General features: G+C 40.8%; 1 protein-coding gene across 4 annotated transcripts in view; it reads left to right on the top strand.

The window, feature by feature from the left end:
- Positions 1–26974, top strand: part of cep44 (centrosomal protein 44) — a 77177-nt gene that overhangs the window by 45395 nt on the left and 4808 nt on the right. For 3 of the 4 annotated variants that reach the window (XM_063047713.1, XM_063047711.1, XM_063047710.1), the window contains 4 exons: positions 2334–2471; positions 11515–11718; positions 13915–13990; positions 17789–17919. In XM_063047713.1, coding sequence (XP_062903783.1) covers positions 2334–2471; positions 11515–11718; positions 13915–13990; positions 17789–17919 — 549 coding nt within the window. The remainder of the gene's footprint in view (positions 1–2333; positions 2472–11514; positions 11719–13914; positions 13991–17788; positions 17920–26974) is intronic. The other variant, XM_063047712.1, reaches the window with a different exon arrangement.

The following is a 26974-nucleotide window of genomic DNA, read 5'->3' as shown; positions in this document are numbered from 1 at the left end:
ATGCCCCTTAACATTAGGGTCTCGGCCTGAAACGTCGACTGCGCCTCTTCCTACAGATGCTGCTTGGCCTGCTGCGTTCACCAGCAACTTTGATGTGTGTTGCCCCTTAACATTATATGGTATTTAGTTTAAAGATTGACCTTATTTGGACAAAGGGTCAACCACCTGAAACGTTAACTCTGCTTCTCTTTCCACAGATGATGCCTGATCTAAGTGCTTTTTTTATTTTGACTTTTCAGCCTTTTCACTTTTTTGAAGTTTTACTTATTAGTAATATTGTTGGAGTTATTTTACAAAGACATACATTGTTTCTAAAGTTGGAAAAATATAATACTTGTTAGCATTCACATTACAAGACCTATTATAAATCTTGAAATAAAATTTGATAACTGTAGATCCTAGTTATTTTCCATAGTAGAGGAGTCCAGGACAAGTGGGCACGACTTCAGGATTGAAGAATGTCCATTTAGAACAGAGATGTGGAGAAATTACTTTAGTCAGAAAGTGGTAAATCTGTGGAATTTGTTGCCACGAGCAGCTGTGGAGGCCAAGTCATTAGGTTCGTTTAAGGTAGAGATAGATAGGTTCTTGATTAGCCAGGGCATCAAAGGATGTGGAGAGAAGGCAGGGGAGTAGGGATGACTGGAAGAATTGGATCAGCCCATGATTGATTGGTGGAGCAGACTCGATGGGCTGAATGGCCTTCTTCTGCTATATCTTATGGTTAATTGGGACACATTGAGAACAGTACATTTTGGCCCAGTTAAGTGACTGCCCCAGTTAGCTGAAGTTTCATGGAAATAGTTAAAAGGCATTTAAAAAGACAAATTTAGTTTAAAAATTATGTATTTAAATGAAAAACTGAACAAATTAACACACTAGCAAATAACACTATAGTACTATAAACTGTATTAGTTCCTAATAGTTATCGACAGTGGAATTCATCCAGTGTATGCAATGAATAAAACAACACAGACATCTAGAGCAGATAATGGGCTGCCTTCATACAATGCTGTTGACGATTGCATCCTCCAAATCTTCATTTTCACTGTACCATTCAAGATATTTATCACTGCCTTCAAATTCTTCATAGTTGCTTACTTGTTGAAATAGTGAAATCATTTCACTTTCACTCCCAGCAGTTTCTGGAATCTTCAATCCTGAATGCTTGAAACCTCAGTAAGCAAAACGGTGCAGAATTGTCTTACTGCTTATTTCTCGCCAACTATCAATGACCAAAATCACTGCTTTTTGAACAGAAACGCATGTAACTGGTGCTATATAAAAACTGTGGCATCTAATGGCCACACGAGTGTGCATAACTAATGCTAGCTAGAACCTGTTTAACAATAGTCTCTTGCCCAAATTAAGTGGCATAGTGTCCCAAATAAACGAAGGGAATCCCAGCTATTTTCTTGATTAGTTTTTGTTCCTTAAGTGTTGTCCCAAATAAGCGGCTGCTCTGATTAACTGATGGCCCAATTCACTGGAATCCACTGTATATTATTATAATTATTTTCTTTTAAACAACCATTCCATGAGGGACACAGAAAATTCTAGAAGAAGGGTCTTGGCCTGAAACTTTGACTGTTTATTCCTCTCCATAGATGCTGCTCCAGCATTTTGTGTGTGCTACTCTGGGTTTCCAGCATGTGCACAATCTCTTGTGTTTATATTCCAAAAGTGACAAGTGCAAGATATTATTATATGTGTTCAGTGGCAGGAGGCTGCTAATCCCTGGCTTTTCTGTGTTAATCCTTTGTGGTAGCTGCACCAAGCTTTCTCTGTATCCCCTTGCATGTAGTTCTGACAGTCTCCAATGTGACATCTTTATGATCAGGGACAGGAGAAAAAAAAATCTAAATTTAAATCTAATAAAATCTAGGTTTGAGAAAGTACTTATAGTAGAAGAGTACATGAGGAATAAAAGGTAGCTTTAGATCAAAGAAAATAACTTGATATTTCAAAAAAGCATTTGTCATCACTGAGGAAGTTACAGAGCATCTTACAGAATTATGAAAGTCCAGTGTGAATGAGGAGCTGAAAGTAATTAACAATAGTAAGAAATTAGTATTGGATTAAGTAACGAGGCTAAAAAGCAATAATTTGTCAGGACTTGCATCAGGGAGCTTTGAAGGAGATGATTGTGGAGATCAGTGCCTGACTTTCTGTATGTTTAAACTAGTGAAATAAAAATCAGTCGTATGCTTAAGATTTCTCAGTAAACACTTCATGTGAAGGAGCATCTAACAATTCATAACCGAGTAGAAAGAACCATTATGTGTGTATAGATGTATGGAGGAAAAATAGAATAAACTTGTGTTTATTTTTAGATAAGACCTTTAGTGGAGCGTCATTTACCTAGTAATGATATAAAAACAACTGGTATTTCATCCATTTGTGAAAATGATATTATTGAAGACAAGTCTCTTGTTCTTGGAGAATATGTGGAGCCACCAACTTCACATGAAGTAAGTTTTTTTTTACTTTGAACAAAATGAGATTTAATCTATCACAACTTCAAGGTGGAAATTAGTGGATAGTAAGCCAAACTAAATATTAGTTATGGATTACACCTGTGAAACCTATATTTTAAAAGTTGATGGATTTTCAGAGGAAGATGACCAGAACTATTTAAGTTAGAGTACGATGAGTATATTATGTATTTCCATTATAATTTATATGTAGACAAGAATATAGCAGGATTGAAGTCTGCTGTGCTGGTTAAGTGTGGCTAAGTGTGAGTGTAAATGTGTGGCTGAAATGGGGCTAGGTGTATGGATATAATGCAGTGGAACCTGGCCAGGTGCACAGACAGGACTTAAGGAATCAGCCCAGGTGGACATGGGGAACTGGGGATGTGGAGGATTGATACTTAATAGATAAAGTAAATATGTAACCACAAAGAAGTTAATGTGGTATATTCAGTTTCTTATTGATTTATCCTTATTTGGGTCTCACTAAACAATCTCTTGGCATTTTCAAATAACTTCTATGTAGTTATGTCTAAATCTAAATATGGGTTGTGAACATACCAAAGTGACTCCACACCGATTGCATGTTGACTTAATCCTAGCGTCATGTATCAAATTTTAGATTCATTCATCTGCTTCTTTCCTGATAAATTTGAATAACTTCTACTATTCCCAGAAAGTCCAAGTTTGTCTTTGGGCTGATAGTTTGCATACTGTTGATGACACTGAATTTGCTCTGAGTTTTTTTTTATCCTGTTTTGTTTTCTCTCTCTTTCTTGTGAATCCAATGGTAGACAATTATTTATCCCATTTTGAGCACCTTTGTCCTGCCAAATCCCAAATTTATTTTATCAAGTATTCTGCCTTCCCAGTGTCTTCTAATGCATTGAGCAGGAATTTCCCACGCTCATACCTTTAGCTACTCAGTGTGAACCTATAATCATCTCCAGGAACCTTTTAAAGCATTGATTGGTTCTTCTTTACAGTAACAGCAGCACCAACAATTCAATTTCCCTCCTCCTGGTCCTTCTCACAACATCCACCATTGACTCAGTTGAGGATCAGCAATCGTCCTTCTCTTTTGGGATGTATTTTTATATCATTGGTCCATTATGGGATGGATATCGAACAATGATAATGCAAAATGCAGATTCACTGAGATACACACCACTATAAGAAATTATAAAATGCAAAGAAAGATTTGGAGAAATTGGGTCTTGTTTTCCTTGGCGTTAACAAATTACAAGACAATTTGATATAGCAATTTTAAATTATCAGATGGGATTGGATGAATAGAATTAGACCATGACCAAAATGAAAAGACAAAGATTTGTGTGGGAGGTGGAATGGGATACTGATGTCCTGTAGTTATGCAGGGATCCTGGGGCAAGAGCCGTCCTGGCACATGTTCATGTGCTAGTGGGAGCTGATACTGTTGCGGTCACTGTCAGGAGTCCAGCACTGAAGATCTGGTTCTCCTACTGCATATAGATCAGTGATGTCCCTTGAATGATTCAGGCCCATGAAATGCTTAAGTGCTATATCCTACCAAATACAATGAAGATCTCCCTTGACCACAGCCATTCACTTACCTATCAACAACCTTTTATGATTTTAACTTCTTAACCAACATTAGTGTGATTCACTACACTCTTTCAGACTTTGCTGCATGCAGACATTACCCACATACTCATGCTTGCACAGATTTGCAGTAATTCAGCATTGTAGCAACGCCACCCAAGCACTATTTGGCACACACATTCATCTTTCTTGCATGACAAGGTAGTGTACAAGTACATGCAGCTGCAACTAATTGGAAGAGAGCAGGTAAATTTTCTTTTCCTCTTATCATGAAAGAGTGCTTGTTGGCATTGTGACATCTGTTGCCAGAAGAGGACTAAAACTTATATATCCGAATCCTCCTCATATCCCACCTTCTCTACAAACTGAATAGTGGAAACACACATGGGTTACAACATTCTGTGAGGCACTGAGTTTATGGTTTCTATAAACTTACAGCTTACAGAAGAAAACTGATGTGCATGATGAAATGTTTAATGCATTGATATTCTTGTTAAAGTGCCAGCCTGAAGAATAGAGGAATCTGGCACCAACTTGGCACAAGTTTTTCTTTTGATGACGGTGTCAGTGAAATGTGAGTCTGAAGGTGAATGTGAAATTATTGTAGGTGAAGTGGTGACTAGGTTAAGTCCTTTTTGGAAAACCCTGGGTGCTCTATTTCCATCCTCCTTTTCAGCTCATTACATTATGAATGGTGACTAGGGTGAGCTTTATATAAAGAGCAGCAGACTACGAGATATCTTAATGCCTGTTTTGCTGATTGCTACAAGGAACTCCAGGCAGCCACAGTAATGTTTTAGTATGCCAATGGTCGATCACATTTTTGTACCTCAGTATGGATTTTACTCTGTGCCAGTGTGGGTTATTCACTGAATTCAAGAGTCTTGCCATCACTGGAGGCTCTTGTTCATTAGTAGTCACCTTTTTCTCCCACTGTGGTGAAATGGAGACATTGCAATGGCAGTCAGGATGCTATCAAGTTAGTGTTAATATCAATCAAAACTACACACTTTGCTTATTCAGATCCACTGTATGCACATGCCTACATCCATATCCACAATGCTCCCTCACTGGAAACACTAGTCTGGGCCTCTTAAGTGATGTCATCCACTCCAATAAATGGACACAAGCAAGACTAGCTTTGACCCTGGAACTTGATGTTGATGGGTCTTGTAGAAGTTGTGAAGTTGAGTTTTAAACTATAGTGATCCTGAAAAAATTATGTTGTTATCTCATTGATTTGCCTACCATTTTACACCAGTAGCAAGCAAAATAGCTTTTCCTTCCAGTAGGTGACATGTAGCACCTTCAAAGTGATGTGCATTGTTGTTCCTATACCACATGGAAACCTTTAATCCTTTCAACTACTTAGCTTTCTCCATGCTTATTGTACTCTCTCTCTCTGCCTGAATATGTGTTCCACCAACCATGTGTGTTTGGGAGGACTTTAATCTGAATGCTGAGATCCAAAATAGCAGTGTTAGTATCAATCAAAGTTGCACCATTTGTGTATTCTGTATGGACAGCTAGTTCACAGTATGCACATGCCCACATCCCTGACCACCATGTTCCCTCACTGCAGGCACCAGTTTAGACCTCTAATTACTGCCATCCAGACCAAAAACTGAACACAAGCAAGTTTAGCTTTGACCCTGGAACTTGATGTTGATGCATCTTGGAATTGAATTGAATTGACTTTATTACTTATATCCTCCAAAGATATGAGAAGTAAAAATCTTTATGTTACGTCTCAGTTCAAATGCTCAATGTACAGTCATAGTAATTTATAATAAATATTATGTACAACAGGATAGTCAATATAACATAGAAAAATAGTAGCGTTAGCATGAATTAAGCAGTCTGGTGGCCTGGTGGAAGAAGCTGTCCCGGAGCCTGTTGGTCTAGGCTTTTATGCTATGGTACCGTTTCCCAGATGGTAGCAGCTGGAACAGTTTGTGGCTGGGGTGACTCGGGTCATCAATGATCCTTTGGGCCCTTTTTACACACCTGGTTTTGTAAATGTGGGAATAGTAGGAAGTTCACATCTACAGATGCGCTGGTTGTGGAGTTGAACCTTAAACCATTACTACAAGATTCAAGATTGTTTAATGTTATTTCCTGTATACAAGTGTAAGGAGGACAAAATAATTGTTACTCTGGATCAGATGCATCACAGAAACACAATAGATAATGAGCACAATAATAATTATACACCTTGCTATAAATACAAGCCTGATCCAATTTTAGAGTCAGAATACCCACAAATTATATTATGACTGATCAGTTATTACAGATAAGACAATCCATAATAGCCATCTAAATATAATATTACAGGATAAACAAGCAAGAACAACTTAGAACATAGAATAGTACAGCACAATACAGGCCCTTCGGCCCACAATGTTGTGCCAATTCTCAAACCCTGCCTCCCATGTAAGCCCCCACCTTAAATTCCTCCATTTACCTGTCTAGTAGTCTCTTAAACTTCACTAGTGTATCTGCTTCCACCACTGACTCAGGCAGTGCATTCCACGCACCAACCACTCTCTGAGTTTAAAAAAAAACCTTCCTCTAATATCCCCCTTGAACTTCCCACCCCTTACCTTAAAGCCATGTCCTCTTGTATTGAGCAGTGGTGCCCTGGGGAAGAGGCGCTGGCTATCCACTCTATCTATTCCTCTTATTATATTGTATACCTCCATCATGACTCCTCTCATCCTCCTTCTCTCCAAAGAGTAAAGCCCTAGCTCCCTTAATCTCTGATCATAATGCATACTCTCTAAACCAGGCAGCATCCTGGTAAGTCTCCTCTGTACCCTTTCCAGTGCTTCCACATCCTTCCTATAGTGAGGCGACCAGCACTGGACACAGTACTCCAAGTGTGGCCTAACCGGAGTTTTATAGAGCTGCATCATTCCATCGCAACTCTTAAACTCTATCCCTCGACTTATGAAAGCTAACACCCCATAAGCTTTCTTAACTACCCTATCCACCTGTGAGGCAACTTTCAGGGATCTGTGGACATGTACCCCCAGATCCCTCTGCTCTTCCACACTACCAAGTATCCTGCCATTTACTTTGTACTCTGCCTTGGAGTTTGTCCTTCCAAAGTCTACCACCTCACACTTCTCTGGGTTGAACTCCATCTGTCACTTCTCAGTCCACTTCTGCATCCTATCAATGTCTCTCTGCAATCTTTGACAATCCTCTACACTATCTACAACACCACCAACCTTTGTGTCGTCTGCAAACTTGCCAAACCACCCTTCTACCCCCACATCCAGGTTGTTAATAAAAATCACGAAAAGTAGAGGTCCCAGAACAGATCCTTGTGGGACACCACTAGTCACAATCCTCCAATCTGAATGTACTCCCTCCACCACGACCCTCTGCCTTCTGCAGGCAAGCCAATTCTGAATCCACCTAGTCAAACTTCCCTGGATCCCATGCCTTCTGACTTTCTGAATAAGCCTACCATGTGGAACCTTGTCAAATGCCTTACTAAAATCCATATTGATCACACCCACTGCACTACCCTCATCTATATGCCTGGTCACCTCCTCAAAGAAGTCTATCAGGCTTGTTAGACATGATCTGCCCTTCACAAAGCCATGCTGACTGTCCCTGATCAGACCATGATTCTCTAAATGCCCATAGATCCTATCTCTAAGAATCTTTTCCAACAGCTTTCCCACTACAGACGTAATTACCACTGGTCTATAATTACCCGGACTATCCCTACTACCTTTTTTGAACAAGGGGACAACATTCGCCTCCCTCCAATCCTCTGGTACCATTCCCGTGGACAGCGAGGACATAAAGATCCTAGCCAGAGGCTCAGCAATCTCTTCTGTCGCCTCGTGGAGCAGCCTGGGGAATATTCCGTCAGGCCCCGGGGACTTATCTGTCCTAATGTATTTTAACAACTCCAACACCTCCTCTCCCTTAATATCAACATGCTCCAGAACATCAACCTCACTCATATTGTCCTCACCATCATCAAGTTCCCTCTCATTGGTGAATACCGAAGAGAAGTATTCATTGAGGACCTCGCTCACTTCCACAGCCTCCAGGCACATCTTCCCACCTTTATCTCTAATCGGTCCTACCTTCACTCCTGTCATCCTTTTTTTCTTCACATGATTGAAGAATGCCTTGGGGTTTTCCTTTACCCTGCTTGCCAAGGCCTTCTCATGCCTCCTTCTTGCTCTTCCTAGCCCCTTCTTAAGCTCCTTTCCTGCTTCCCTATATTCCTCAATAGACCCATCTGATCCTTGCTTCTTAAACCTCATGTATGCTGTCTTCTTCCACCTCACGTCATCCATGGTTCCTTCACCCTACCATTCTTTATCTTCCTCACCAGGACAAATTTATCCCTAACATCCTGCAAGAGATCTCTAAACATCGACCACATGTCCTTAGTATATTTCCCTGCAAAAACATCATCCCAATTCACACCCACAAGTTCTAGCCTTATAGCCTCATAATTTGCCCTTCCCCAATTAAAAATTTTCCTGCCCTCTCTGATTCTATCCTTTTCCATGATAATGCTAAAGGCCAGGGAGCGGTGGTCACTGTCCCCCAGATGCTCACCCACTGAGAGATCTGTGACCTGACCCGGTTCATTACCTGGTACTAGATCCAGTATGGCAGGGGTCCCCAACCTTTTTTGCAGTGCAGACCGGTTTCATGTTGACAATATTCTTGCGGAACGGCTGACTGCGGGGGCGGGGGGGGTGCGCGGGTGGGCGGGGGCGGGATGGTTGCCAACGGACAAGAGTAGCGGTCAAGTACGTTGCGTTTACCCCAGAGAAAGACTCCAATGACCTTGCGTGGGCACCAGTGCGCATGCGTTATTTGCGCATGCGCGCACCTGCTGATTATTTTTCTACAAATCGTTTTTGGCGATTCTGTCCGGAGTGGAGTGTTAATCACGACCGGAATATCGGTGATAAGTGGCTAACACACTCAATTTCATTCTAAAAGGCTTTATCTAACGAATTTAAAATTAAACACACAGCGCATTTTCCTCGCATGAATATAGCGATAAGTCAATTATCAGGGGAGGACAGGGGAGCTTGAAGTAAGTGTTGAACAAGCTTCCAGTAGAAGTGTCAGAAGCAGGTTCGATATTATCATTTAAAGAAAAATTGAATAGGTATATGGACAGGATATGGACAGGAAAGTAATGGAGGGTTGTGGGCTGAGTGCAGGTCGGTGGGACGAGGTGAGAGTAGCATTCGGCACGGACTAGGAGGGCAGAGATGGCCTGTTTCCGTGCTGTAATTGTTATATGGTTATATAAATCAATAGCATCATAACATTTTAAGTAACGTTTGGATATTAAACACACAGCGCATATTTTCCCCGTATGAACTTATAAAATCATTGCAACGCACCAATATCGCTGAATCAGTGGGAGCCCTGGGCTTGCTTTCCTGCAACAAGACGGTCCTATCGAGGGGTTATGGGGAAACACAGAAACATAGAAAATAGGTGCAGGAGTAGGCCATTCGGCCCTTTGAGCCTGCACCGCCATTTATTATGATCATGGCTGATCATCCAACTCAGAACCCCGCCCCAGCCTTCCCTCCATACCCCCTGACCCCCGTAGCCACAAGGGCCATATCTAACCCCCTCTTAAATATAGCCGATGAACTGGCCTCAACTGTTTCCTGTGGCAGAGAATTCCACAGATTCACCACTCTCTGTGTGAAGAAGTTTTTCCTAATCTCGGTCCTAAAAGGCATCCCCTTTATCCTCAAGCTGTCTAATCCGCAATTTAGTTTTTGTTACATTCATCGCAGAGATATGTTGGAAATGGAAGCGACGTTTTCGGTGCTTCCGTGGCTATCTCAGGATATTGAGCCTTGACTTTGATCCAGAATGCCGGCAGAGATGTTATGTCAAGCAGACTTTTCAGCCCGCCGTCATTTGCAAGCTTGAGGAGTTGATCTCCTTCCCGCGCTGACATGGACGACGCGCGCGTAATGGCTCAACAGTGCGTGACAGGGAATGAGGAAAGGTGCAGCTGACTCATATCGCCAAATCATATCGTTTCCTCGCGGCCCGGTAGCGCATGCTCTGCCACCCCGTACCGGTCCGCAGCCCGGTGGTTGGGGACCGCTGCAGTATGGCATTCCCCCTAGTCGGCCTGTTCACATACTGTGACAGGAATCCGTCCTGGACACACTTAAACTCTAAACCCTTGGAACTAATCAGGTGCCAATCAATATTAGGGAAGTTAAAGTCACCCTTGATAACAACCCTGTTACTTTTGCACCTTTCTAAAATCTGCCTCCCAATCTGCTCCTCTGTATCTCTGCTGCTACCAGGGGACCTATAGAATACCCCTAACAGAGTAACTGCTCCCTTCCTGTTCCTGACTTCCACCCATACTGACTCAAAAGAGGATCCTGCTACATTGCCCACCCTTTCTGTAGCTGTAATAGTATCCCTGACCAGTAATGCCTCCTCTCCTCCCCTTTTTCCGCCCTCTCTATCCCTTTTAAAGCACTGAAATCCAGGAATATTGAGAATCCATTCCTGCCCTGGCGCCAGCCAAGTCTCTGTAATGGCCACTACATCATAATTCCATGTATGTATCCAAGCTCTCAGTTCATCACCTTTGTCCCTGATGCTTCTTGCATTGAGGTACACACACTTCAGCCCTTCTACCTTACTGTCTTTACACCATTTATTCTGCTTCTCTTTCCTCAAAGCCTCTCTATATCTTAGATCTGGCTTTACTCCATGCACTTCTTTCACTGCTTTATCGCTCTGGCTCCCATCCCCCTTGCAAATTAGTTTAAACCCTTCCGACCCATGCCAGCGAACCTACCTGCAAAGATATTGCTCCCCCTCGAGTTCAGGTGCAACCCATCCAATCTGTACAGGTCCCACCTTCCCCAGAAGAGATCCCAGTGATCCAAAAATCTAAAACCCTGCTCTCTGCACCAACTCCTCAGCCACGCATTCAACTGCCATCTCCTCCAGTTCTTACCATCTCTGTCACATAGCACTGGCAGCAATCCTGAGAACGTCACCCTTGAGGTTCTGTTCTTCAGCCTGCTACTTAGTTATTTAATAGTTGTCTGTAAGGAGCTTGTATGTTCTCCCTGTGACAATGTGGGTTTCCTCCAGCTGATCAAGTGCCTTTTCACATTCCAAAGATGTACGGGTTAGTTGGTTCATTGGTCATATGGGTAAAATTGGGTTGTGAGGGCTTGTTGGGCCAAAAGGGTTGTTTCCCCCCCACCCCCTGGTATCTCTAAATAAATAAATTCCAATTTTAAAAAGACTTTTGGGCAGATAAATGGATAGGAAAGGTTTGGAGGGAAATGAGCCAATTCAGGCAAATGGACTAGCTCATATAGACATTGGCATGGATGAGTTGGGCTGAAGGACTTGTGTCCATGCTGTAGAACTCTGCCTTTATGGTTTTTTTCTTGCTTGACAGTCACATGCACTGGAGATTGCCATGCTTAAGCAGCAGATTGCCAAATGTCAGGAGAAGCTCCAAGTATTGGATGTGATACAGAGTAAACTACAAGCTTTAGAGTGTGCTACAGCTGGGAAGGTGATTATAGATGTGAGGGATTGGAACAATCTGCTAAGCCGTGTTGTTCTGCTGGAAACTCAACTGTTGCTACATTCCAAAAAGGTGAGTCAGAGTTTTATTTTGGATGTGCTTTGTTCGTCAGCATGTCTGTAGGCTTGCCGTTCAACTAAAGACAGCCTCACAAGCAAACCTGGCACTGCTCTTACTCAATTTGACTACTTCTAACATGGTTCACCGGATAGTGAGAATTCTGGCTGACTCTGCTGTCAACCCCAACCCATCTCCTGTATTTCCTCCACCTCAGCTATTGATACCAGGTGAAGCCAGCACTGCAAAGATCAGAAATCCCAGCTGTAGTGCAGCTGTTCCTTGTTTAAATCCTCAGTTTTGCTATTGACAACATTGACCATATCTATTTACCACCTTTTGCTTATCTAGATTCCCCGAAGCATTAACTAAGAATAAGGTTACATTGTCTACCTTTAGAGTCAAGCTTATCCTTGAAATGGAAGCATCCAGTGTATGCCATGCACATGTCTTACTCAGTGAAGTAGTTGCTGTTGCTTTCCATATGTTCTTGTTAAAAATTCCTTTTATATTCCAAGTAAAAGAAGGAAGTTTGAATTTTAAGTTGTATTAAAAGAGCTACTTAATGGTATAAATGATATCAAATGTCATAGCAACACATGCGGAATGATTTTATTAGAACACTTATTAAGAGACACAAGTTCTTTATTTGATGTTTTAGTACAGTTTTTAGAACCAAAAGTTTAATGTGCTTCAAGCCCCCGGCTTGAACACACAAAATGCTGGAGGAACTCAGCAGGTCAGGCAGCATCTGTGGAAAGGAATAAACAACTGACGTTTCGGGTTGAGCCCCTTCATCGGTCCACTCCTGCCCGAAAAGTTGACAGTTTATTCCTTTCATTAATGCTGCCTGACCTTTTGAATTCCTCTAACACGTTGTGTGTGTAACTTTGGATTTCCAGCATCTGCAGAATCTTTTGTATTTGTAATTTCTTGGTTTGTGATATTCACAGTAAATCAAATAAAATGAAAGATTGTTGAGAAGTCACTTGCAGAGAGCTGGCATAAGCAGGCTTGGTTGAATATCACCCGTGCATATTCTGTAGGAATAATGAAGTAGATACAAAAATGAAGAAATGGACAAATCATTTGTAAGAGTAGCAGATTTTCAAGTAGTAGCTATGCAGCAGTTATAATGGATTTTGGTTAATTGCACACATCAGCAACAATATATTTTTGCCCAATTAAGCAGCTGCTCCAATTAGCTAAAGTTTCACAGAAACAGTTAAAATATATGAAAAAAAAGACAAGCTACCATTTAATGGAGTAACAAATTATACAGTTAAATGAAATACGGAACAAATTAGAACACTACCAATATTACTACAGTACTATAAAACTGTGTGTTAGTTCTTAGTATTTATCAACTAAGAATTCATCCAATGTAGGCTGCCATGTTCTTTTGATTGACTGTGACTGAGCAAAATCACTGGCAACAACTAATGCAGATAATGAATTGCCTTTATGCAATGCTTTCAACGATTGCAACCTCCAAATCTTCATTTTCATTGTAACATTAAAGATGATTGTTGATCCTTCAAATTCTTTGTAATTCCAAACTTGAAGCAGGAAAATAGTTTCATTTTCACTCCTGGCCATCTCTGGCATCTCCAAGCCTGATTCTTGAAACCACCATGAGCAGGAACAGTTCTACATTGTCTTATTGCTTATTTTATGCCAATTATCAGTGACAAAAATTACGGCTTTTTGAACACAAACACACACAACTGACGCTTTTTAAAAACTGTTCCCTCTAGGCACAGTGTAGTATCTAATGGCCACACTAGTGCATCCAACTGACGCTAGTTAGAAACTGTTTGGCAACAGTATCCTGTTCCAAATAAGTGAAGGTAATGCCAGCAATTTTCTTGATTAGTTTTTGTTCTTTAAGTGTTATCCTAAATAAGCGGCTTCCCTGATAAATCAGTGGTTCAGTTAAGTGGATTCCACTGTATTCTATGACTATTGCCAATCTGTATCTTGCAAATTCAATATAACAGCATACTAAAACATCTTTGCAATAATTCTTAAAGTGTGCTATTTTCTCTATACAAATGATATAAATTTTGTATTGAAATGAATCATTTGATAATTTTTGAGTCAATTTTCTATTCAGCAAAATTCCTGCTAAACAAGTTCATAATAACTAAATAAGCATAATTTAGCATTTGTTTGTAATTGTTTTCATGGCTTGTCTTTTCTTATCTCCAGAACAATTTGCCTTCTGATTCCATCAGTGGGAATAATGAATATACTCTGTGCCAACTGACAAGTCGTAACTCTTCAGGTAAACTTGTAAAGGTTAAAAAATTATCTTCTTTTAAGGCAATCTTTTAGGATCCAGGATGATTTCACTCCTCCTTTATGGGTTCTGAGGTGGCTAATGAGACCAATTGAAAATCGCAGGTTTGTCCATAGATGGGGTAGGAGGTGCCTGGTAGAACAAATGGTTAGTTTTAGGAAAAAAAACGAAGCCAATTGAAACTTCAAGCTTGTTCAACCATTCACTTCATCAGTGCAGTCACAGCAGTCAACGATTGCATCCTCCAAATCTTCATTTTCATTGTAACATTAAAGATGATTGTTGATCCTTCAAATTCTTTGTAATTCCAAACTTGAAGTAGTAAAATAGTTTCATTTTCACTCCTGGCCATTTCTGGCATCTCCAAGCCTAATTCTTGAAACCACCATGAGCAAAAACAGTTCTACATTGTCTTATTGCTTATTTTACGCCAATTATCAGTGACAAAAATTACTGCTGTCTTCCCATAATATTTGGCACTCTTGTAGCTTAAATGTCCGTCTGTCTCTGACTTGAATGCATTCAATGACTGCCTCCATGGTATACTGGGAGAGACAATTTCAAAAATTCATGATGTGAACCCCTTATTCCAGTTCCAGAAAGCGTCACTAAAGGAAACCCATTTTCAGCAACCCCCTCAAAACTTTGTTACAGTAAGGTCACATCTCTCTATTCCCTTTCTCCAATGAGTAAAGACCTAGCCTGCCCAGCCTATAATCATCAACCACATAATCCCAAGGAACAACCCAGTGAATTTGCTCTGCAATAAAGTTAAAGGAAAATGACGCGACTAGTCTATAAGAGGATGCAGAGGACATTCACTAGGACGCTGCCTGAGAAGGAGGGTTTGCCATGGGTGGTTTACCTTATAGCTGAGAATGCTTCGGGGGATCTGATAGAAGTGTACAAAATTGTGAGGCATAGAGTAGACAGCAGTAAACTTTCCCCCATAGCAGAGGTGTCTAACCATGGGATGTAGGTTTAACAAGAGGAGCAAGATGTTTAGAGGGGATGTACTGAAGATTTTTTTTGTACCTGGAGGAAGATTGACGTTTGGAAAGTACTACCTTAGAGAATCGGGAGGCAGGTGGTGTCTTAGCATTTGAAATACCAAGGTACTTGGTACTTGAAATACCAAGGCATAGAATTCAGTGAATTAAGTAGTGGTAAATGGGAGTAGTATAGATAAGTATTTGTTGGTCTCCATGGATGGGTGGGCCGAAGGGCCTCACATTCTGCTGTGGGAGAAAAACAGAACTGACATTTCATCAGAAGTGGATAAATAAAGAAAAATAGGCTGATTTAAGTAGACATGGTGAGAAAGTGAATGCCTGCAATAGGGTGAAGAAACAGGCTGGCAGCACCCAGGAGAGGGTGCGGAAAGTTTGCCAATTGCAGCTAAACTATCTTGAGAAAGTGTAAAAGGAGATCCATGTGGATAAGTTGGAGCTGGAATAACTTCCTAAGGAAAGAATTGTCGCTATGGAAGTGAGTCTTGGAAGGGCAGAACAATAAGATAGTGGTAAGCGTGACGCTTTACAGCAGCCAGCTGTAAGATCAGGGTTCAATTCCCAACGCTGCCTGTAAGATCTTTGTACATTCTCCCTGTGACCCTGTGGGTTTGCTCCAAGTTCCCCCACATTTCAAAGGTGTATGGGTTTGGGTTAATAAGTTGTGGACATGCTTTGTTGGCACTGGAAGCATGGTGACACTAGCAGGCTGCCGGGCATAATCCTTACTGATTTGATTTGATTTGATGCAAATAATGCATTTCACTGTATGTTTCGATGTGTATGTGACAAATATGGTTAATCTGTTCTTCATTTATTTTTCTGAAACTCAAAACAAAATGAAAAGCAAAATCTATTGAGAATAAACAGATTAAAAGGCTTGCAGAATTTCCTGCAGTGAGGTGTGCAGAGCTGCTTCTAAGTAGGTGTTTCTGGTTGAAAAGTGGCAGCGAATTCAACAGTAATTATAAAGCAAAACATTGTAGAAGCTGAAATTTGGGAAAAAAGCAAAATGCTGGAAGTACTCAGTAGACTGGACAGTATCTTCAGATAGAGAAACTTCTTATTTCAGATCAGTGACTTTTCTTGGGAATGGTGTATGCTTCAAAAGCTATACAATTAAATATACAGGAAAAGAGTGATGGAGTGAACAGGGAGACTGTTACTTGACAGAGACCAAGAGAAGGTGATTGAGACACATTGACTAGGGAGCAAATATGAAATCAGGTATAAAAAAGAAGTATAGTATATTTTTCCTCTGGTCTCCACAAGTTGCTGGAGCTGAAAGTAGCATAATAGTCTCCTCTCTCACTGTCCATTAGTGGATTGAGGTCGAGGCAAGAGAGGAAGTAGTGCCAGCTCCAGCTGTCATGTTTCAATCCAGGAATGTGACAAATGATTGCGAGTGTTTTCTAGTGTTTGGAAAGGGTTAAGGGTTGACAAATGTTTTAAACTGAGAGATGAGTTAGAAATGTAAATGTCAGTAGGATCTCAGAGAAAGTGAGAAATTGAACACTGAGTGATGATTGGGTATTTTGTACTTGAATGGCTGCTTTCAGTGGCATTTTGTTTCAACTGATTCAGACTTCAGTGGCACAACCAGGAGGTTTACAGATGATATGAAAATTGTGTAGTGGATAGTGATGAAGAAAGCAATGGATTGTTTGGGTGGCCAAAAAATTAGCAAAAGGAATTGAATCTGTAGTGGCATTTCAAAAGGACAAAAAGACCAGTCTCAAATGCAATACAACCAGGACAGATAACATGGTTGAGCTATATGGTAATATAAGAGCGGAGATGTCATGCTAGAAGTATGTAAAATAACTAGTTAGGTCAAAATATATGCTTGTGCAGCTTTATTCAACACATCACTGGAAGGATGGTTATACTAGAGAAGTTATTGTGAAGTTGAACAAGGGTATAACGGGGACTAGAATACTTCAAGAAAAGACTGGCCAAGTGATATTTTGTTATTTAAGACTCAAAAGGAGCTCAAAGGGACAAAGAGATTCCCTTAGCAGAAGGTTCAGTAACTGAGACATATTTTTAAGCTAACTGGTAGCATGGTGATAGGCAAGTTTTCACCAAGAGTCTCCTGAGGACATAAATCCCATTGCCTTGGTGATTATTGGAAGCAGAAATTTTCACTGCATTTAAAAATTACTCAAAGGTTCACTTTGTACCATATTATGAAACTAAACACAGCAAATAGAAGTTGAACTGGATAAATTTTCTCTGGTTGGTATGGATGTTGCCAAATAACGTCTTTGCTGTCAATTTTAATGATTTAAAGTTTTTTTTTTGCTTAACGATTTTGTATTTTCAAATTGAATATGATTATTAAGGAAATACCTAACTTATTACTAACAAATCATTGCAGGAATGATGGGTTTGATCCTAGTCAGAGATGGCATCACTATCTATAAATTAGATAATCGTTGTACTACACAATAGTGGAGTTTGTGGTTTGTCTGCACATCATCTAGTTATCTTAGATATTTATACTTCTGTAAAATGTCATTCTTGTCTTAAAACTATGATAACACTGGAATTCTAAAGATACTTCCCAGCCAACATTGAAAAATCGAATTATCAACCAATTATTGGCAAGAGGCATAAATGACTGCATAGTGAAGCTCAAGCAGCAATGTCTGTAACTCCAAACAATTCCTGCCCTACGTTTTCTCTTCACTGTAAATCAGTGTCTGGTGTCTGACCTTGCATAGGCATGTCGAAAGGCAAGAGTTGACTCAGGTTGAATATTTCTTTACAGATAAAGAACTGAGAGTCGAGACGCCAGAGAGTCTTAGCCATCAGTCATCTGGATACAACTCACTGTTATCAGCAGACGAATCGCCCAAAGCAATGACCATTAATTCATTATGTCTGACAGAAGTCACAAAGGTAGGTAAAATTGGAAGAGATCCCCTTATGTCCTGTTTTAAGCCAGGGAATTTGCTGATATTAAATATACTTTTATTCAGATTACATATATCCAAAGTAGAATTGCCTCTAGAATGCAGGATTAAGACTTGAACATTCAAGGTGAAATTTGTCCTGAAGATATTGTCAGCTTGTGGTCCTTCGTTCAACCTTATTTTTCTCAGAAAAGGGGGAAAGAAACACACACACACGCACACACGCACACATTTATATTTGAATTTTAAAAAGAGATGCACAAGAAGGTAAGAGACATGGATTGAGTAGAAAGGCAGAGACTTTCTCTAGGGAGGAGATGGCTGGTACCAAGGGGTGTAATTTTAAGATGATTGGAGGAAGGTATAGGGGGGATGTCACAGATAAGATTTTTTACATAGGAGTGTTGGGTGTATGGAATGCCCTGCCAGAGGTGGTGGTGGAAGAAAATACAATAGGGGCATTTATGAATCTCTTAGATAGGCACATGGAGGTAGAAAAATAGAGGTCTATGTAGGAGGGAAGGGTTAGATTGATCTTAAAGTACGGCACAATAGGTCAGCACAACATCATGGGCTGAAGGGTCTGTGTTCTGCTGTAATGTTCCATGTTCTAATTTTCCCATTCATTGCATTTAGGAGCCTTATAGCTAGGGATGAGATTTGAAGAGTCAGTAAGCAAGAAGATATTAAGATCATATTAATCCTGCTCCACCTGTATGATCATGGTCTATGACCACTTTAGACCATAAGATATAGGAGCAGAAGTAGGCCATTTGGCCCATCAAGTCTGCTCCGCCATTCGATGGCAGATCCAATTCTTCCAGTCATCCCCACTCCCCTGCCTTCACTTCATACCCTTTGATGCCCTAGCTAATCAAGAAGCTATCTATCTCTGCCTTAAATACACCCAATGACTTGGCCTCCACAGCCACTCGTAGCAACAAATCCACAGATTTACCACCGTCTGACTAAAGTAATTTCTCCGCATCTCAGTTTTAAATGGACATCCTTCAGTCCTGAAGTCGTGCTCTCTTGTCCTAGTATCCCCTACCATGGGAAATAACTTTGCCATATCTAATCTGTTCAGGCCTTTTAACATTCGGAATATTTCTATGAGATCTCCCCTCATTCTTCTGAACTCCAGGGAATACAGCCCAAGAGATGCCAGACATTTCTCATATGGTAAACCTTTCAGTCCTAGAATCATTCTTATGAATCTTCTCTGAACCCTCTCCAATGTCAGTATATCCTTTCTAAAATAAGGAGCCCAAAACTGCACACAATACTCCATGTGGTTTCACGAATGCCTTATACAGCCTCAACACCACATCCCTGCTGTTATGTTCTATAGCTCTAGAAATGAATGCCAACATTGCATTCACCTTCTTAACAACTGACTCAACCTGGAGGTTAACCTTTAGGGTATCCTGCACAAGGACTCCCAATTCCCTTTGCATCTCTGCATTTTGAATTCTCTCCCCATCTCAATAATAGTCTGCCCATTTATTTCTTCCACCATACACTTTCCAACATTGTATTTCATTTGCCACTTCTTTGCCCATTCCCCTAAATTATCTAAGTCACTCTGCGGGCTCTCTGTTTCCTGAACACTACCCATTCCCCCACCTATCATTGTATCATCGGCAAACTTAGCCACAAATCCATTAATACTGTTGTCCAAATCATTGACATACATCGTAAAAAGCAGTGGTCCCAACACCAACCCCTGTGGAATTCCACTGGTAACTGGCAACCAGCCAGAATAGGATCCCTTTATTCCCACTCTCTGTTTTCTGCCGACCAGCCAATGCTCCATCCACGCTAGTAACTTCCCTGTAATTCCATGCGCTCTTATCTTGCTCAGCAGCCTCATGTGTGGCACCTTGTCAAAGGCCTTCTGAAAATCCAAATACACCATGTCTACTGCATCTCTTTTGTCTACCCTGCTTGTAATTTCCTCAAAGAATTGCAGTAGGGCTGTCAGGCAGGATTTTCCTTTCAGAAAACCATGCTGGCTTTGGCCTATCCTGTCATGTGCCTCCAGGTACTCCATAATCTCATCCCTAATGATCGATTCAAACAACTTCCCAACCACTGATGTCAGGCTAACAGGTCTATAGTTTCCTTTCTGCTGTCTCTCACCCTTCTTAGATAGTGGTGTAACATTTGCAATTTTGTAGTCATTGGTACAGTGCCAGAATCTATCGATTCTCGAAAGATCATTGTTAATGCCTCCGCAATCTCCAGCTACTTCCTTCAGAACCCAAGGGTGCTTTCCGTCAGGTCCAGAAGGTTTATCCACCCTTAGACCATTAAGCTTCCTGAGCACCTTCTGAGTTGTAATTTTCACTGCACAAACTTCACTTCCCTGACACTCTTGAATGTACGGTATACTGCAGCCGTCTTCCACTGTGAAGACTGATGCAAAATATGCATTCAGTTCCTCTGCTGTCTCTGCATCTCTCATTGCAATATCTCCAGCGTCCTTTTGTTTTGGTCCTATATCTACTCTCGACTCTCTTTTACCCTTTATATACTTTAAAAAAAATTTACTATCTTCTTTGATATTAGTCGCCAGCTTCCTTTCGTAATTCATCTTTTCCTTCCTAATGAAGGAATTTTCCTTCTTAGTTTCCTTCTGCAAGTTTTTAAAAGCTTCCCAATCCTCTATCTTCCCACTAGCTCTGGCTTCTTTGTATGCCCTCTCTTTTGCTTTTACTTTGGCTGTGACTTCACTTGTCAGCCATGATAGTGTCCTTCTTCCCTTTGAAAATTTCTTCTTATTTGGAATATATTTGTCTTGCACTTCCTTCATTTTTTGCAGAAACTCCAGCCGTTGCTGCTTTTCCATCCTTCCTGCAAAAGCTCCTTTCCAGTCAACTTCGGCCAGTTTCCCTCTCATGCCATTGTAATTTCCTTTATTCCACTGAAATACCGACACATTGGATTTTATTTTTTCCCTCTCAAATTTCAAAGTGAACTCGATCATATTGTGATCACTGTTCCCAAAGGGTTCCTTAACCTTGAGCTCTTTTATCACCTCTGGATTATTGCACAACACCCAATCCAGCACAGCTGATCCCCTAGTAGGCTCAACAACAAGCTGTTCTAAAAAGCCATCCCTTAGACATTCTACAAATTCTCTGTCTTGAGGTCCAGTACTGACCTGGTTTTCCCAATCCACTTTCATGTTAAAATCCCAAACGACTGTTATGACATTACCTTTCTGACACGCCTTTTCTATCTCCTGCTGTAATTTGTAATCCACATCCTGGCTGCTGTTTGGAGGCCTGTATACAACTGCCATTAGGGTCCTTTTACCCTTGCTATTTCTTAACTCAATCCATAGAGACTCTACACCTTCCAATCCTATGTCATCTTTTTCTAATGATTTAATATTACTTCTTATACACAGAGCCACACCACCCCCTCTGCCTACTAACCTATCTTTTGGATATACCGTATATCCTTGGACGTTCAGCTCCCAATGGCTGCCATCCTTTAGCCAAGTTTCAGAGACAGCCACAGCGTGATACTTGCCAATCTGTAGCTGAATTTCAAGATCATCCATTTTATTCCTTATGCTTTATGCATTCAAATATAACACTTTCAGTGCAGTATTTGTCGCTTTTTGTTTTAACTGCACCACACCTCTATTGCCCTATAACTCATGCCACTGGCTGTGATTAAGCCTCATCTCCTGCCTGTTCTTTCAATGATCTCTGTTGCACACTATTTTTGATTTATTTCTGTTTTCCCCTTCCTCATCCCTATCAGTCCAGTTCTCATCCCTCTACCAAGTTAGTTTAAATCCTCCCTAACAGCTCTATTATATGTACCCACTAGGATATTGGACCTCTTTGGGTTCAGGTGTAATCGGTTCTTTTTGTACAGGTCGTACCTCCCCCAGAAGAGGCCCCAGTGATCCAGGAATCTGAAGCCCTGCCCTCTACACCAGTCTCTCAGCCACACATTAATACGCCTGATCGTGCTATTCTTGTACTTACTAGCACGTGGCACAGGCAGCAATTCTGAGATTACTACCCTAGACGTCCTGATTCTCAGCTTCCTACTTAACTCCCTGAATTTGCTCTTCAGGACCTCCTCCCTTTTTCTACCTTTATCATTGGTACCAATGTGTACCAAGACTTCTGGCTGATCACCCTCTCCCTTCAGAATACTCTGCACCTGATCTGAGACACCCTGTACCCTGGCACCTGAGAAGCATGTCTCTCTCAGGCTGACAGAACCTCCTGTCTGTTCCCCTCACTAAGGAATCCCCTATGACTACAGCATTCTTCATTGCATTCTTCATCTTCCTCTTTCCCTTCTGCACCACGGAACCAGGGTCAGTGCCATAGACCCAATCTTTAAAGTGGAATGGGGATCTATTTCAGTCAAGTCTATTGGTGAATTGATGGGACTAAGACTTCTTCAGTGTCTGACGCATCAGTATTACAAAAATTAACAGTTGCATGTCAGTGCAACAGAATCCTAGGCGTTGGCAATTTCCAGAGCTGAACGCGCACATCCATGCTTTGTGGAGCGTAGTGGGTGCCTGAAAACTGACCTTGGGAGATCACCAACAGCCTGATGCAGCAAGAGAATCATTGAATCTAAATTTTATATTAAGAATCTTAACACAGATGTATACCAAGGTTGGAAAATTTATTCTCCCTATTCCCATTGATTTGCACCTGGACGATAGCTCTCTATATCCCTTCCAACCATGTACTTATCTAAACTTCTCTTAATTGTTGAAATTGAATTTGTATCAAACACTTCTGTTGGCAGCCTGTTCTGCCCTTTTACCACCTCTAAGTAGAGAAATTCCCCCTCATATTTCCCTTAAACATTTCACCTTTCACCCTTAATCCATAATCTCTATTTCTAGTCTCACCCAATCTCAATGGAAAAAGCCTGCTTGCATTTACACTGTCTGTACCTATCATAATTCTGTATCACTCTATCAAATCTCCTCTCATTCTCGGATGTTCCACCTATTCAACCTTCCCCTATAATTCAAGTCCTGTAACATCATTGTAATTTTTTTCTGTACTCTTTGAATCTTATTGATATCTTTCTTGTAGGTAGGTACCTAGAACTGTATTCCAGTTTAAGATGGTACTACTGAAATCAAGTGACAGCTTACTGGTAGTTCAAAGGACAAGAAATTTGACTGAAAACATCATTAAGTACAACTTTCCTGAAGTAAATTGTGGTAAACTATCATCACAAACAATGAAGAGGCAAGTGAAGACAAAGCCGATTTGAGGGATGAACTGTGTTGGTGTGTTGCAAAGTTGAAGTGTAACATGTTCACGACAGGGTCGCAGATAGAGATTGGAGTGAGAGATTCAGAGAGGAGCCGTGGTGCCCATCTACCTAAACAAGGAGTGAGGTTGGATGAAACTAAGCACGGAGCCAATTCGGAGAGGTCAAGTAGGGCTTCAGGCTAGGCAGCAAGATCTAGGCCCAGAACATATCTCTGCGCCAGGACCCGGGTCCTGGTGTGGGGGACAACTCGATGTTTGTACAATTTAAATGCTGTCCCTGATAGACTGGAAAGGCAGGGTATCAAGACCAGAGGTGAGAGTTGGGCCGATTTCACTTGCTCTCCTGCAATGTGCACTCCTCTCTCCGTGGCCCTAAGGCTGTGAGACTGCTCTGGTTGCTGTGTTTTGTGTTTGTGAGCTTTGCGGTGATTTGCCCTGCTAAATGATGAACTGACACCGAGACTTTGGGCGTACTATGGCTGCTCTGGAGGAATCGGATCTGTGGACTCAATTTGGTTCGGAATGCTGTTGCTTGCTTCTATTGTTTTCATGATTTGTGTTTTTCCTCTTTCTCTGCACCTTGAGTGTTGGTCTTTCTTTGTTTAATTGGGTTCTTACAGCTTTCTTGTTTTGAGGCTGCCTGTGAGCAGATAAATATCAAGATTGTATAATTTATACATTCTTTGATGATAAATCTACTTTGAATCTTTGAATACTCCAAATTAGACCTCACCAAGCTTCAAAGCTCAGCATTCTAGAACAATTTAAAGATTGTAAGATAATTTGGCAATGTCTGAAAATGGTAACCAGTAGAACAGGAAAAAGGAGATAGATTAGAGTTATTGAGGGAGCAGTGAATAGAAATAAAAATAGTAAAAATTGCTCAGCAAGTTTAACAATATCTCTTGAGAGAGGAGCAGTTAATATTTCAGGGTGATGGCTAAGTTTTTCTGAAAGGTCTTTGCTTGAAACGTTAACTCAGTTTCTCCACTGATGCTGCCTGACCAGCTGAGTACTGAGTGGATATAACAAAAACAATGCTCCTGCAGAAAATGTTACTGCCACAGTAGATAAAGAACACCTTTTCCCAAAGCATAAAGAAGGCTATCATTAAGCATGCAAGTTTCTTTTCTCAGCTGAACACTGAGGTCAGGCCAGTTTGGCACAAGTCCCAAAAATTAACAAATCAATATGCATAATATAATGCAGGATATAATAACAAATTACTTAAATAGTAATTAAATTACTGAGATCCGGAGGGCTGGATTTTTGTTTACTTAGGTATATAACTTAAGTTTCTACTACATAGCTGGGGAATTTAAATTAAGGAAATTAACAAATTGAACTACAAATCTAGAATTAATGACTATGAAAACTGACAGGACTAGCTGGTTCACTGATATCCTTTAGGGGAAGAATTCTGCCATCCTTGCCTAACTGCAACCGCAGATTTAATAACATGTGGGAACAGTCTCTGCCTTCTGAAGCATTCCCTGGTGAACTACTTAGTTCTTGGGCAATTAGGGCAGGATATTAAATGCTGACCTTGCTGGCAGTATCCACACCCTGAAAACAATTTTTATGGTCCTGAAGAAGAGTCTTGACCTGAAATACCAACTGTTTATTCATTTCCATAGATGCTGTCTGACCTGCTGAGTTCAAAGGTACATTTAATGTCAGAGAAATGTATACACTATACATCCTGAAATTCTTTTTCTTCGCAACCATCCATGTAAACAGGAGTGCCCCAAAAAATGAATGCAAGTTAAATGTTAGAACACTAAAGCCCCCCCAGCTCCCCCCACCCACGCATGAGCAGCAGCAAAGCAGTGACCCCCCCACCAACAAAAAAAAAACAAACATCAACTCCCCCCCCCCACAGGTGCTCAAGCATGCAGCAAAGTATCAATAAAGACACAGACTTGCAGTATCCCAAAGAGTACTTGTTCACATGGTAATTCGACATACCACAGGCTGTCTGTCTGTCTCTCTCTCTCTCTCTCTCTCTCTCTCTCTCTCTCCCCCTCCCCCCCCATAAGGGAAAAAGAGGTGTCCCCATTTCACAACGAGAGGGGAGACATAACAAACAACTCGCGCATTTACAATGTTAAAAGTCTGTTGCGTTGCTTTTTCCAAGCTCTGTGCCTAAAGAACTCAGGTCTCTGGGCACACAGCCAGCAGTCAGCTTGTTGCTTTCAATCTTCCGTCTCCCACGATACACCAGTTTCCTGCAGAACCCTGAAGGTGCACTGGTCTTCTAGGCCGCTTCCATGGCATATCGAATAGTGGCCAGTTGTGAGACCCTGAGAGAGGGTCCTATTCCCGCAAAGAACCGAAGCCTTCATAAGAACCCTGAAAGGGAAAAATAGAGATAGAGCTGTTTCTGAAGATGCAAGCAGAGGAGTTGCTGTTAGGTGCCAACATTCTCCTAAGTTCCTCCAGCATTTTGTGTGTGTTGCTTGGATTTCCAGCATCTGCAGACTGACTTCTTTTTTTGGTTTACTATTGTCATGTACTGAGGTACAGTAAAACATTTGTTATACATGCCATTGATATTGATCATCACATCACTGCACTGATTTAATACAAGAGAAAAGTGTGTGTAGTAGAATCTGGGGAGAGTTGGTGGCAATGTGATGAGAATAGAACGGAATTAGCATTTATGCATCTCCGCATTTTCTAGACTGTGTGAGTTCAGGAAGGCTGCTCTCAATAAATCTTGGGAAATACTGTCAGAAGACCATGGGACACTACTTCACATATAACATATTTCAAGTTTATACAATGAAGCAATTTATCTAAGATATCAAGAGTTTGGCCTTCATTCCAGGTGCCCAACAGAGAAATCAGTATTCACTGCGATCAGCACAAATTTGTTCATTTAACATCAGTGGGAGAAGTTTACAGAGAATATCATCTGAGATGAACATATTGGATTTATTCACGGGAATTTTAGCTGATGTTTTTATGGAATGTTATTTGAGACACCCTGCTTGTTTAATTAGAAAATTGATTTCGATGCTTGATATTGAAGCTGGTTCAACTATCGACTGCAAGCCCAGACACAAACTTTGGAGATAGTAGTTGAAAATTCATCTGAGAAAGTTTTTTTTAATGACCAAAGTACATTATTCCATGAAATTACAGGGTACAGAGTATATTGTGTCCTGTTTTTTCTGTAGGGAAGAATACTTAATCTTAAGTAAGTGGATTTTTCTTTAATTGTTATTTATCTTTGTCCTTTGTCTCTAATCTCAAATACAATATTTTCCTGTCTGCTACCAAAACCACCCATGACATGTGCAAGTTTGGATCATAATGAGTGTGTGTATTGTCTCCGGGTTATACTTTCCTTCGGAAAATGCTGATACATTCCTAATATGATGACTTACAGAAGTAATTCCTCATGTATTTCATCTTTCCTCTGCCTGTGGTTGGACAATGTGTTCTGCTGAAGATAACTAATTATATCAGCAGATATTAGAAAACAGTTAAGTGTTGTTCTTAATTTTTCAAGCTAATCTTTTCCTGCATTCCATTGGTTGCATTCTACCATCAATGCAGGACTTCTACGTATCCAGGCCAGAAATGTGGGCAGGAAAGAAATCATCGTGGATATTACCTTTTGGGAAATGCTGTAAGGCTATTAAAACAAAAGCGTCACATCATCTTAAAAGTTTCTTTCCCCAAGCGGTTAAGCTGATCAACCATTCCCCCTCTCCCCATCTGTTACTTCAGTCACTGCACTTAAAGCCACTTTTTATA

This window comes from Mobula hypostoma, chromosome 5, assembly GCF_963921235.1.
Source record: "Mobula hypostoma chromosome 5, sMobHyp1.1, whole genome shotgun sequence".
Taxonomy (NCBI): domain Eukaryota; kingdom Metazoa; phylum Chordata; class Chondrichthyes; order Myliobatiformes; family Myliobatidae; genus Mobula; species Mobula hypostoma.
The sequence above is the reverse complement of the archived record's forward strand: the minus strand, read 5'-3'. Positions and strand labels throughout refer to the sequence as shown.